Source organism: Symphodus melops (assembly GCF_947650265.1).
Source record: "Symphodus melops genome assembly, chromosome: 15".
NCBI lineage: Eukaryota > Metazoa > Chordata > Actinopteri > Labriformes > Labridae > Symphodus > Symphodus melops.
The window spans coordinates 20486638-20499810 of NC_136705.1; the positions used below are offsets into that span (position 1 = coordinate 20486638).

Genomic DNA, 13173 nt, shown 5'->3' on the forward strand with positions numbered 1-13173 from the left:
AAATGTATTTAAGGTCTAAGGTCAGCATGCAAGAACGCATAAATCCGATCAGGTATGTCTCTGGAGATGTTAAAGTCTCCTGTCCGTCTTCATCAATTAGCCCAGAAGCGCCTACTTTGGTGTTGATGCTGTTACATTTGGGGCTGCGTGTTGTGTGTGGCTGCCAATGTCATCCACCAGCCTATGATCCACTGTCTGAAATGCCAGCACGGGCTGTGGGGCTGAGTATTGTGATGGCGACAATGTTTTTTGACAGGGATGCTCTGACAGGCTCTGACAATGAACAGCCTGCTGCACGGAGCAGAGCGACGGAGTGGAAATCTGTAACTGCGGGGCTGTCCAGGGTCACATCTCCAGTGGTGACGGCAACAGTCAGTTGGGAGCATGCACGCACAACATGTGACGGGTGAGGTGAGGGAGGCTGGGGAATGGTGTTTTTTTTCAAATGTGCAGGTTGAATTGCTTTTTTCATATTTAACCAAACAGCAAGTCCTTGTTCTTTGTGATTATCGTAAGAGGTTTTTTATAAATGAACATCCTGCTCTCTACACCTCCACTATCTGTGTAACCTTTTCTATCAGGCAGTGTTATTTGTAAATGAAAGAACAATTGAATCAAAGAGAAGTTCAGAATTTTCAACAGCTAATGTTGTTGCTCCCCTGAAAGCTCACCTTGTTTTTCATAGGTCGTGAGTCATTGTTTACAGCTGCTTTGCTCTCATACGGAAACAGTGTTGTACAGTAGTAAAACCAACTCTCCACTGCCTTCTGTGGAGGATACTTTTTTTAGCCTTGTGACCCCTCGCCCAACATGTCCTTTAAATGTCAGCTGAAGACGTATCTCCATCTTGACATTTCGACAAATGCTTGTCATACTGATGCAGCTGTGCGGGGTCATCAGATGAAACATAACATCCAATCTACTGGTTCTCTCGATATCATTACTGTGAGTCACTGATACTTCTTCATGTGGCGTTCAACAATCACACAATCAATTAGGACCGCTAATTCAGTGTGAACTCCTCAGCGATGCAGAGCCATGCTAACATTTCAGATGAAGAAGTTCAAGAAGCCGAGCTGTGGTCTGCAGCTTCAGTGGAGAGATGAACTTTGCAGAAACATCCCTGAAGAACACAGGGGTCATGAATATAAATGAGCCAAGATAACACACTCCTCTGAGGTTGGAAAGAGGAGTAGTGGCATAGTATTCTCACACCCACTGACTTATGGTACATAGAGGTTGGATAGCACAGTGGAAATGACATAATAGCAGCTGTAATGTTTTATTTAACTCATCTCCTGTTGACTATAGAAGCCCTTTAAGAGTCCAAAGCAGCTGCCATTGTACTGATTTCCTCTCCTCTTGTAGTTTCTCTCTTGCTCTCTCTCACTTCAGTTTATTACTAATCTACTGTGCTGTTCTTTGTAAATAACCAGCATGGCTTAAAGAACAAGAACTGCCAGACCTTTTCAGTCTTGCTGTGCTCGAGAGTCGGCAGGTTGTTTTTGCTCCTTTTATTTCAACAATATTTTTTGGAATTCATGTGTGTTTATGTTTTGGTGCTCCGAGCGCACCCTAAACTTTCCACCTCTCTCTTTGCTCATCTAGCTGGGAACCGCAATGCTACCTTGGAAATTTATGTGGAGAAAACGAAGCTTTGAAGCTAATTGCCGGATTCGAACAAAGGCCCTTCTGTTTCTTCTTTTTTATAATCTTCAGTCATCACATCCAAGGTTCTCAGAAACACCCACACGCACACACACAGTTCAGATCACACCTCTACGTTATCATGTGATGACTGCTTCTCTGTATGAATTAATGATGAGTTGTCACCATGGTGAATGTCTATATTACTAAGTGAGTGAGTGTATGTGTGAGAGAGACTTCTGACGAGAACATGAATATCTATCTCCTGCTTAGTCTAAGTGAGAGCTGAGCTGCAGGTTTATGATGGTGAGGAGAGCCAGAAGCAGTTGTCATAAAAACAGATTATATTTTTACGTTGGCTATACATTATAGCTTAAAGGATACTCATCACGGTCAAGTTATTGTATTTCTTTTGTCTCGTCATTCAAAAAATATGGGAAAGGTAATGCCAAAAGCACTGACAGGTAAAGTGTCCAATAACATCTTTAATAAAATATGAATTATTATATTATAGCTGGATCTGTCCTTCTACTTGCAACAACTAAAAAGTTTGACATTGTCGTTGGTTTCTCTGAATAATGTCTGTGAATCAAATGGATGATGTGACAATCAATCATTGTCTCCTGCAGAGCGGCTTCAAGATGATCCTCCTGGCAGCACATTTTCTGCCTGATTTACTTCATCAATGCTTTAAATTAAATTTAAACTCAGTAATGACTTCTGACGTTGCAAAAGACATACTTTCATATGAAAAATGAATCATTACTATTAGTAATGCCTTTTTGTCTTTTATAGATTCAGATTTTATCTGTTTGGCTGCATGAAGTTTTCCAATTTTTACATTTCACATTTTTAAATCCAAATCAGTCATACAGGCAACAGAAAAACAAAGTGTCATTTGTTTGATAGACTAAAAGCTATTAATTGATATCCCTGGTTTTAGAAATCAATCTTGGAAATGAGTCTGCAATTTGTTGTATCTATTTGGTATTCGTAGCTCCTTTTTTTTTAATTGTTTTATTCATTTGTGTTGTCTGTGCTCTTTTACAGATTGCGGTTTTGCAATAGCACCTTAACAACGTTCTGCTGTCGTACGCCTTTAATTTTGCACTTGCATCTCTCACGGCACAGTATTGGTGTCCCACTGTGTATTGTCAAATTGCATTACTGCGTTGCAGAAGCTGGAGAGGCAGAGCGAGAGCTTCACATTCATACACACTCAGACCTGTGTTACACTGACGCAGTGATATTCCGCCTCGCCGGCTCCACTACTCCTCTGTAAACACCTCCATTGGCTGATCAGGGGCAAAATGAATTCTCCTCACCGTTCTGCAACCGTGTGTTACAGATTGCATGCAAGCATGACAGGGCGCAAGTAACACACCTTGAAATGGCAGAGTTACGCCATGAGCGGCATCACACATGAAGCAGATACAGTATATCAGTAAAACAAGAGCTCTTGTCTCTTCAGAGTCTGGAGCAAATGAGGTCATCTGATTTGAGTTGGCAAAAGTCAGTTCAAGAAACAGTAAAACGTTAAACCGTTTATTACTACCTGCAATGTTCAGCTCTTTGGATCGACTAAGTCGTGTATAAAAGCGCTATATAAAGTGGAGTTGACATAAACCAAGTTTAGCAGAAGTTAAATGTTCTGTCAATCATTTTGAAATAAAATCAACATTAAAAATGAATAAATGAAAAAGCTTTGATTTGTGCCCAGCTATGCTCATAAGTATATTGTTTATGTTGTGTAAAAAAGAATAGCCTCAGCTGAAATGCTGTAATGTAAAAATTGTAAATATTGTGTTTTGGAAAAGTAATTGATGAGAAATGTGTCTTTAAAAGAGTAATTAATAAGCTTCATTATTGAAATCTTTGTGTGGGTGGTGCTGAAAACTTGAGGTTGTGCGTGTGTGCTAACAGATGATTGCTGCCAGCGCGAGCCAATTTCTCACCCATCCACGTCAAGGTGATGTAAACAAGCAGAGAAAGAAAAACACAGGACTGGTTTTGCAAGAGAAAATAGATATAGTTGTCTTGTTTTTTTTGTATTCTTCATCAGGTGTGTTTACAAATGTGCTCACAGTACACAGCTCACAGAGAGTCTCCCACTGCCAGCGCAGTTGACAGCTTCACATACACAGACACCCACCCGCAAGCATCATATCACACGATCCCTACCCATAGATAACATCTCTGTCATATATTATGTAACATCTGCTGAAATATGTGACTCACGGCACAGTCATCCTCTGCACAGGACTGTGATATCGGCACACACAGACATCCGCTTCCATTGTGAATACAACAGTGCTGAAGAGTTTAAATAATCATCCAAACGGTCATGATGCACAGAAAGAAGGCCAAACAACTTCTTGCTTTTGTGTTTTTTTTCCCAGCACGACTGACAACAGAGTGATTGGTCAGTTTAGACTTCATGTGGTAATCCGACAGTTTGTACTTTAGTCCTCCTCCGTCCTTTTGGCTTTTGCAAGAATCCACTGACAAACCAGTTCCACAGCTGATGTTTTTCTGTCGGCTCAGTCTTTGTGCTGATTCTGGCGTGGTCCTCATGAAAACTACTGTTATAAAAATCCCTCTGTGCGAGGCCGATCACTCCTCCGTTTATTAGATTTTGGTCCATCATCACAGACTTGGGGTTAATTTTCACTTATCCGTACAAAAACATGACCAATCAACAGACATTTTGTTTCAGTGTCAGCACATTAGTATCTATCTTTCAATAATATCAATAAGAAACACATTTCCCTTATCAACCCTGTAGTTCAGTGCAGATAAACACCATGAATACAAAACTCTTGTACTTTTTAAAACACGTCACCTGCAGCTACCGCTTATTTACACATAAAACACCTTTTTTTTTTTGCTTCGTAAAACTATTTCACTTCAAGCCCACGATGTATAGTTGTAAATATTACAGTGTGATTGCATAAATTCTAACTCATCCATATGTCAACAGATGAAAAATACATGTCATGGCATCATTCGTAGTTCACTCCTTTTTCCTTGAAACTAACAAACTTAAATCGTAACATAAAAACCTTTTTTACACAGGAAGAAAAACAAAAACCAACGGCTGCTAAACTGTAGCTGCTGTGCTTTGCATTCCAGTCCTTTTAAAAGAAATGCTACCGAGTACCATTTAACGAGAATGGAGCATGTTTTCTTCTGCTCGTGTTGTGATGCTACAAACTCTCTCTTTGAATCTTCCTTTGAAGACAATCTGAAAACAATATGATTTCAAAGTATCAAAAAGCTTCTGTTGATGGATAAATTAGATGTCAATAAGAAGCCAGTTGAGTACTTAAAGGTGACCTCTTTGTTCAGGTGCAGGCAGGTGCAGTAATGCATTACGAAGCTATCACTAGAAAGCAGCGCTATTGCCAAAACGCGCAAGCAATAGGTTTCAAAAAGGCAAGTGAATGCAAAGTCTTACACCTTTCATGCATTGGACTCGTTTCCATTTTTATTGTACATTGGCTGCTACATGGTTTGGGAAGTGTTTTTTCTCTGGCCATAGCAACAGAAACATAAAAAAATCTACTATCTACAAGTTGCCCGTCTTCACAAAGAAGAGAATGTTTGTCACCTTTGGACTGCATCTGACATCAGTATTCAGTGCTATGGGAATGTTCAACAGTAAATGATTCACAAGGTTGCACAGACCTTTAATACAATAAAAGAGTTTTGCTCTTTTCCGTTGACACATCTCCACATTTTGATAGTTTGGAATATATGAGTTGATGGGATTTTAAAATGATGCCATTTAAAAACAAAAAGTCCCACCAAACAACTACAATTAGAGACAACACACGATTGAAGAAAAAAACAAACAAACAAACCTTTTAAAGTTATGGAAATTCATGCGATCTGTAATGGCTGAGGTTGTCGGGAGTTTTCGTTTCCTTGGATGTGAAAGTCTGGGCCTGAGTAGGTCCCAAGTGGTCTGAAAGTGAGCCACGCGTGTACCACTGTCTGCCTCACTGAATATGTAGTGCATGTAAACAGAAGACTGTGTTCAGACTTGGAACACTGTCAGAGCACTTGGGGGACAGCTTGTTACAGAGTTATTACTACTGCTGCTCTATGACTATCATTGTAACGGTTATTACCACTCTGGGCAACGCAGTGACATCAGTTCGATTTTAGGATTGTGGTTCACACGGGAGTTTTATGGCATTATGCAGCCGCAAGTCTTCTGCAACTGTCGGTGTCGAGAACTTATATCAAACACTAAAGTGCTGAATAAATCTCAGAGATATATTTTTAGATCAAAGATAGAAGTAAACACACTCAATATGACCCACACATGCATACTGCAGATGCATGCACGGATGCCCATGACATCTGTACATACACACGCATTCACACACTTTGACACATACACACAAACACACACTGAAGAGTCTTTGCACTATTTTCTCAAATGCTTGAGTCTGTGACACGAGTCCTCCTTTTTCAGAAGTTGTTTATTCCAATAATCTCTTTCTTCTTCTCTTCGTCTTTCCAGAGCGGCCTGTCTCCGTAGCTTACTGCTGGTGTTGCTTCAGGCTGAAAACAAAACACAGGAAAGAATTTGTTAGTCGTGTTTTTTTTTTTTTCTGACACAGACAGATCCAACAAGACAGCGCTCTTTAACCACAGGGAACGACAAGCCCACAGGGGGGTGGGCTGGAGATATTTTGTATCTGCCATTCTCTGTCCCTGGGAGGTAATCTCATTTACCTGCAACTCTGTGTAGCATGCCAGTCTAAATGCAGCGTAGATGGCAGAATAAACAAAGTCTTCATTGGTAATGCATTAAGACAAATGTACAGAGATGTAACCGTAACCCTACAAAGCTTTTATCCCTCTGCTACATTATAAAGAATTTCCTTTCACAGGGAATGACAGCTCCACTGTACATGAAGCATTAAGCAATAATCCCGTTCCACCATCTTCTCATAATTACACTCGTCTATTACGCCTGCAATCTGGCCGTTCCCCAAATTAAAACAAAGAGGAAAAAATAGGAGCATACACCCTCATGTTTAAGGTGCAATAATTACTGTGGATTTGGTCTTTATCTGGAGCGGCTGATTGTTTTTCAAGATGACAGGCGCTGCAGCTGCATTCTGCGGCTTTATCACCACGTTACAAAGCTACTCCAGAGGCAAAAGTGCCACATTTAATTAAAACAAAGAGATAAGTTGGGTTGAAGCTCATGCAAAGCAACACCCACCTAATTGAGGAAGCATTTTTTTTAGGGAAATATTATTCATGATTTAAAAGCAAAAACAGTCTTTTGTGATACTGCCTCTGATCTCTGCAATGAATGACTGAAACAACAATACTACATTAGCATTCAGAGTCGGTCTCAGTGATTCAATTGCCTGAATGTCACAACAGAAATCCCAACAATAATGCACACGTAATTCAATACGTCTTTCATCTCTGCAGCTTTTTGTGTAATTGTTCCTTTTTGTCAGCTTAACTTTGTTTCGTGATACAGCTTTGAAATATTTTGTGCCTCGGTGTGACCTTATCTCGTTTGCTTTTACCTTTTTGTTTGGGAAGACCAAACAAAATGAGACAAACATAAAGAGAGAATACGATGTTTGTCTCTGCATTGGGCCAACGCTCTGAGCCTGAAACAAAAGTTGTCCCAAAAAAAGGCACAACAAATTCAGCTATTTTCATCACAGTCCTGGATAAAATGCTCCTCCAGACTTTCCAAATATGAACATAGCACAGCACACGCGCTGCAGAGAGAGAGAGAGAGAGGGGCGCAGGCACCCTAGCTGTCAGCACCTATCCCGGTAATGGCTGTTAAAGCAGTGGCCTCTACACCCTGTCTGCTCTGTCAGGACTCATCAGGCACTTTGGACTCTGTGAGGAAAGGAAGGACGAAACTCCGGTTGCCTGAAGTCTTCTCTGGGAGGGGGACAGGTATCAGTAAAAAGGGAGGGGAGGGCTACAAGAGGAGAGGGGCAGAGTGAAAACAGAGGGGTCAGAGAGGGAGGGCAAGAGAGAGTTGCAAGTAGAAAGAAGTGCATCCAGTGGTGGAATCCAAATCATCAGTTCACTGTCATGCAGCTACCTGAAAAAAAATAAAAAGGTACTTTTGGTGCAGATTTCTTTTGTTCCAATGTGCTTCAATAAACCAACTAACCTACTGTATGGATATAACTTTTTGCAGACTAATTAATGGATTCATTGAAAATTATTTAATCTCCAATTCAACAACAAACATTTTTTTTTAACTTCTCAGCTTATATTCCTGTACAGGTTCACAAGAGAAGTAAAGAGGTGAATGATGCAAATAGGTGGAAATGTTCCATAAAGGGAATAAACGCCATTGTAGAAACAGGAGGAGAAAAAAGTAGACGGCTCCACTCATCCTTCTATATTATACTGACCCTGTACTTAGCAGTAAACTTCTGCTAGCTGCACATTACCAGACCAAGTCTGAGAAAAGTGTGAGTTATTTCATTACTGAAAACTAAAAGAGCAGCACCTCGGCTTTAGGTTTCATCTTGGTGCAATGTTAACAGCTACGACATGACCCAGTCAGAGCAGCGGAGGGTGTCACAGCAAAAACATCCAAATGACATGGCTTTTACTTCAACATGATGCACAGGTGTTTGCTTTCTCATCATTCTTTGCTTTGTGAGTTGATGTTAAAACATATAAATGCATAAATACATTAAAAAGCATGATGTTTTATGATCATATATCAAACACATATTATATTATTATTATGATTTACATCTATAATTATGTTAAAAGACTTAGAGCTTGAAACAAAGCATGATGCTTCTTTGTTCCCTTTGTGCTCCCAGACTAGCATGAGCATGATTAAGTCCTTATACATGTATCATTTTCACATAGTTCACTTGTAAACTAACATTGCATTCACTGGCCCAATCCAAAAACACTTTAATTTGGAAAGGCTTCCATTAGTTCTATTAACCATTAAGCTGTCAGTGAAGGTACAGAGTGAAGCACTGTGGGAAATTCAAGAAAGCACAAGGTGAGGCAGAGGATGGGTTACAAAAACAGGTCATGGTGTGTGAGTGAAAGGGCTTGTTAATGGAGTAATCCAATAATCCCTCCCATGAACACACGTGAGGGATGCTAGATGTACGAGGACAGGAACGTGTGCAAGAGAGGATATAGAGATTTAATTTTCTTCTCTGTCTGATACTGTTTGTGAGGATGCCAAGGTCACCTTGGCACCCCGTTGGTGTGTGTGTGTGTGTGTGTGTGTTGTGTGTATATTTCTGCGCGCCAGGTAAACGCAGTCTGTGACTGTTGCCAAGGGAGCCGTGAGTCATGATTCAGGCATGACCCACTCGCCCCCCAACAGCCCTGACCTTATTAACAACACAGACAGTGGTGCTCAGGGCTGGATGTGTGTGTATGTATAAACACAGAATTTGTTTGTGTGAGGTTTGGGTGGAAGGTGTGAGGTGAGATGAGGATATGTTCCTTTAGGGGGGAGAAGAGGAGAGCCTGAGGTCTGAGCTCGCATGTGTGTGAGAGAGAAGAGCTCACCAGCGACACTCCTGAATTAACTTTTCACCTTCCCTTTAAGCAGAGGGAATGTGCACAAACACAACATACTCTGACCATTCTCCACATTACACATACACACTCATGTTTGCAGGTCGATAGCTCAACTATTTGCATTTAGAGCTACTTTACACTAAGCACTGTAATCTCTCACACTGGTTGCCACCCTCTCTCGCTATCTGTGCCTCGGCCTCTTAAATGTGCATTAGTTTGCTCTGCACTTTGTACGTGTCCTCTGTGATACTGATGCTGAATAATTACCAGGGTGAGTAGGCTAAATGGATTGTCCCCGACCTCGCCACCATACCCTTGGGGGTCTGCGTAAAAACCAGCATCAACATCACACACGCTTGTACACACTCACGCACACTCCATAGACGCAGGCCAGGGGTCAGCATTGTATAACAGAAAGCACCTAGAAAGCAAAGGCCGTACAAATAGATAGATAGCGATGTGAGCACGATGATATTATACGGGTAGTTACAGTGATGCAGCTTCATTGGTTTAGATCACAACCCTGCTGACCGTTCCTATCAAGAAAACAGCACTTTACTGGTTGCTTTGTTTTTTCTTTCGTGGAGTCTAAGGGGCTTATAAGTGCCTCTGTATTATTCTCTACTCTAATTTAATGAATGTACACTTGGACAAAAACTTTTCAGGCTGCACAAAATCCAGCAGGGCCTGGAGGACATTGTCTAATCTGACTATGAGCTCTATAACAGCCCTTTTTAATGGCTTAGACTGCCGGGTGTTTTGAACAGGGGGCATTGTTTGAACCAGAGAGAGAAGGGTCTACATAACCGAGTCTGAAGCATAAATCAGCACACTGTGAAGCTGAAGTTGTTGGCATTAATGTCGACAAATAACAAAACACATTTGCATTGTATAAATGTTTCATAGGCCCAATGAGGCTTCTTTTTAAACACTTGATTTGGTAACGAGGACCCTCATTTCATCATTAAATAACCAAATTTGAGATTTTACTGTCTTGTTTTTTTACTACATGTTACACAGCATGTTACAGGGGTGCAACAGATCACATAGTAAAGGTTAAATACCCAGAGTTATTCCTTTTTTTTCTCACAGCAAGTCCAAGTGAGCTGATGTGGGAACCTAACATTCTCTTTCTTATTTTTATTTTTTTTACTGCAACCTTGCGTCAATGACTTGCATCGCTTTGAAAAATATCACACCATAGCTTTGTAAGTTTTCATCCAATCTTTTTTAAGGTGAAAGCTGATTTTGTTGCACTGTGGGGCTCATACGTTCAGATCCCAGATTAATTTCTATCATCAACACCACCAGCAGTGTCACAACATCAAACCTCAAGCTGCTGGTGCATTAAAGTGTTGCTTCCATGTACACAAAACAACAACAAAACACTTAACAGGTTTATGACTCCTGATTCTAAACTATTACATACAGCCCTCTATTCAATAATTTAAAATTACTTTATGAAGACAGGCATATAGTCACCGTGGGGAACAGCCTGCCTTCATCAGAACACCCGTCAGATTTTACATCTGTAGCGCTTGAGTCATTTCTTTTTGAGTTATTTTTTTGCAGCCCATTTGTGTCCCTGTCTGTTTGCCAGTACATTTGCTTAATTATTAAACATTGTAAAGTAAAATTGTTCTGCCAGGTTTCTCTAGTTATATCTCTGCTGTTATCAACATGTACAGGTCCAATTACAGCAGCCTGACGGGAGCAACTGTGTGGCGACTGCAGCCTTTCAAATGACCTGCAGCTGACCGTGCACGAAGCAGATGCATGTTGCAGATAAGGAGCGCTGGCAGAGAAGTGCATCCAACTGTTAAAAGAATGGAGAACTCTATTTTCTTTTTTTCTGATGACACATTCCTCATGCCAAATATTGTGCATACACAAATGAACACAAATAGATGCACATACAAATACACACTTTTCATGGGTGTTTCTGCAGTGAGGGCTAATCCCATGCCGCTGTCAGCCGTGCTTTCGTCTCCTCCAAAAGCTCCTTACACAAGCCAAAGCTCATCCTGAGTGTGAAAGAACACGCACACAACCCACAGAAAGACGTACACACAAACAGATGCACACGCTCTCTCAAAGTTACGGTTGAAGATCTCTTGTCACCTTCAGTACTGTAAGCAGTGCCTTGTCCGCCCTCTTAACAGCCCAGAGATATGAACGAAACAATCTCAATAGCCTTTCCCCATTAACACTCACACACTCTTCTACATGTGTTGATGAACGAACACACACACACACACACACACACACACACACACACACACACAACTAACAACTCTACACAAATGCATAAAAACACATCTGTGCAGCTGAACACTCCATAATCAGACAGCTTGTCCTTAAAGGATGTAGACTTAAAACCGTACTTATGCCATGTGCTGCAAAAATAAAACAAAATTGACTCTCTCTCTCTCTCTCTCTCTCTCACACACACACACACACAGACACACAGACACACACACACACACACACGTTCTTTAATCTTTGGACTTGTATGCCTTACAGGTTGTCTCGGCTCATATTTGTCCTGCAGCCTTGGTGTGCGTCGATGTGTCAGCAGAATAGTGACACTCTCCACACTTTGCTGAACAATGAAGTGTGACAGTGGCATTATTCGCTATCATTCCCCTGTACTTTTCCGATTTAAGGGCCAAAATATATCACACATTGATGCAGGAATGGGTTGGGTGGGTGCATGTGAGTGGGAGAGACTTTGCCCAAAGCGCTCTCTAACACACTTTACTGTACCCGTATTGGGTTTCACCTGAGCGGCTGGGTGAAGGCAGAGGAAGTGAGGTCGATGAGGTGGAACCTTTGGCCATGTTCTATGTTTCCCAGAGGATCAATACAGCGGTACAGCAGTGTAACAGAGCTGGCAAGACTCATTTCCAGTACCAGTGTTCACTCTGACGGACTTAACAGAATTCAGTGTGCGTGCCTTCAGTTAGTCTGCGAGGGCTCGGAGCGGTCGCACTGTAGAATCATTCGTGCTTTGAGGGCTCTCTCATGGACTCTTTCACACTTTATGCACATTGCATGCAATTCAGAGAATGCTGCTGGAGGAAATAACACACAATCCATAGCACTGTACTACTGGAAATAATGTTCTTCCTATTCTTTGGTCAAACAACGACTACTGTACTCAGCCACCAACACTACATATATCGAGATGTGAAAAGTGTCTCACATCATTAAAAAGTCAGCCCAACATCACTGTCCTTTCTCATTTTAATTTTATAAAGGTCACATATTTCCATTGTTTTCTTCTAAACAATCAAGACATGTATCATTTCTTCACAATTTGAAAGAAATTTAAGCAGCATTTAACTAACAAGTGCACCATGAGGTCCATTACCTAAACCTCATCAAACACTATTCGTAGTAAAAACCTAATAACATGTCCATCTGTTTTTTCTCCTCCTTTTGTTGACATCACTGTAGGTTCATCATAATATAGTAGGAGAATCGTTAACAAGGATATAATCCTAGTAAAAAACAAACTACATGCTCAAAACTTCAGCCCGAGGTACACAAATATGGTATTTTTATCTAGGCTGATTCTATTTAAACTAAGAGGCAGAAACAGAAGGATTTCCCTAAAATCAACGTTTAGACTCTTCTTCTCGATCATGACTCATCACTCATTAATGTGCACTCTGTCTGTACTTTTTAATAGTCTTGTTTATGACTTTCATCTGCATCAATCATGGGCATTGATGTGGACCCTGCAGCCATCAGTCCACCTGACTTACAGCACAGGTGGCATTCCTGTCACCTCCAATGGCAGATCAGGGTCGTTGGGACTTCCTCTCACCATTCCGCTTTCTCTGCATTACACATTACTGACAAGGCGAAACAGGCGTAAATATTCTGCCTTGAACTGGCAAAATGCGAGCGACAGAAGCCAACGTTACCTGACAAAACGTCTGTATTCGCCCA

General features: G+C 41.0%; 1 protein-coding gene across 2 annotated transcripts in view; it reads right to left on the reverse strand.

The window, feature by feature from the left end:
* Positions 1–3302: 3302 nt before the first annotated feature.
* Positions 3303–13173, reverse strand: part of LOC306836053 (zinc finger matrin-type protein 4) — a 55937-nt gene continuing 46066 nt past the window's right edge. The window contains exon 8 of one of the 2 annotated variants that reach the window (XM_079362957.1): positions 3303–6219. In XM_079362957.1, the coding sequence (XP_079219083.1) occupies positions 6215–6219 (5 nt within the window). In that variant the 3' untranslated portion in view covers positions 3303–6214. The remainder of the gene's footprint in view (positions 6220–13173) is intronic. The other variant, XM_079362956.1, reaches the window with a different exon arrangement.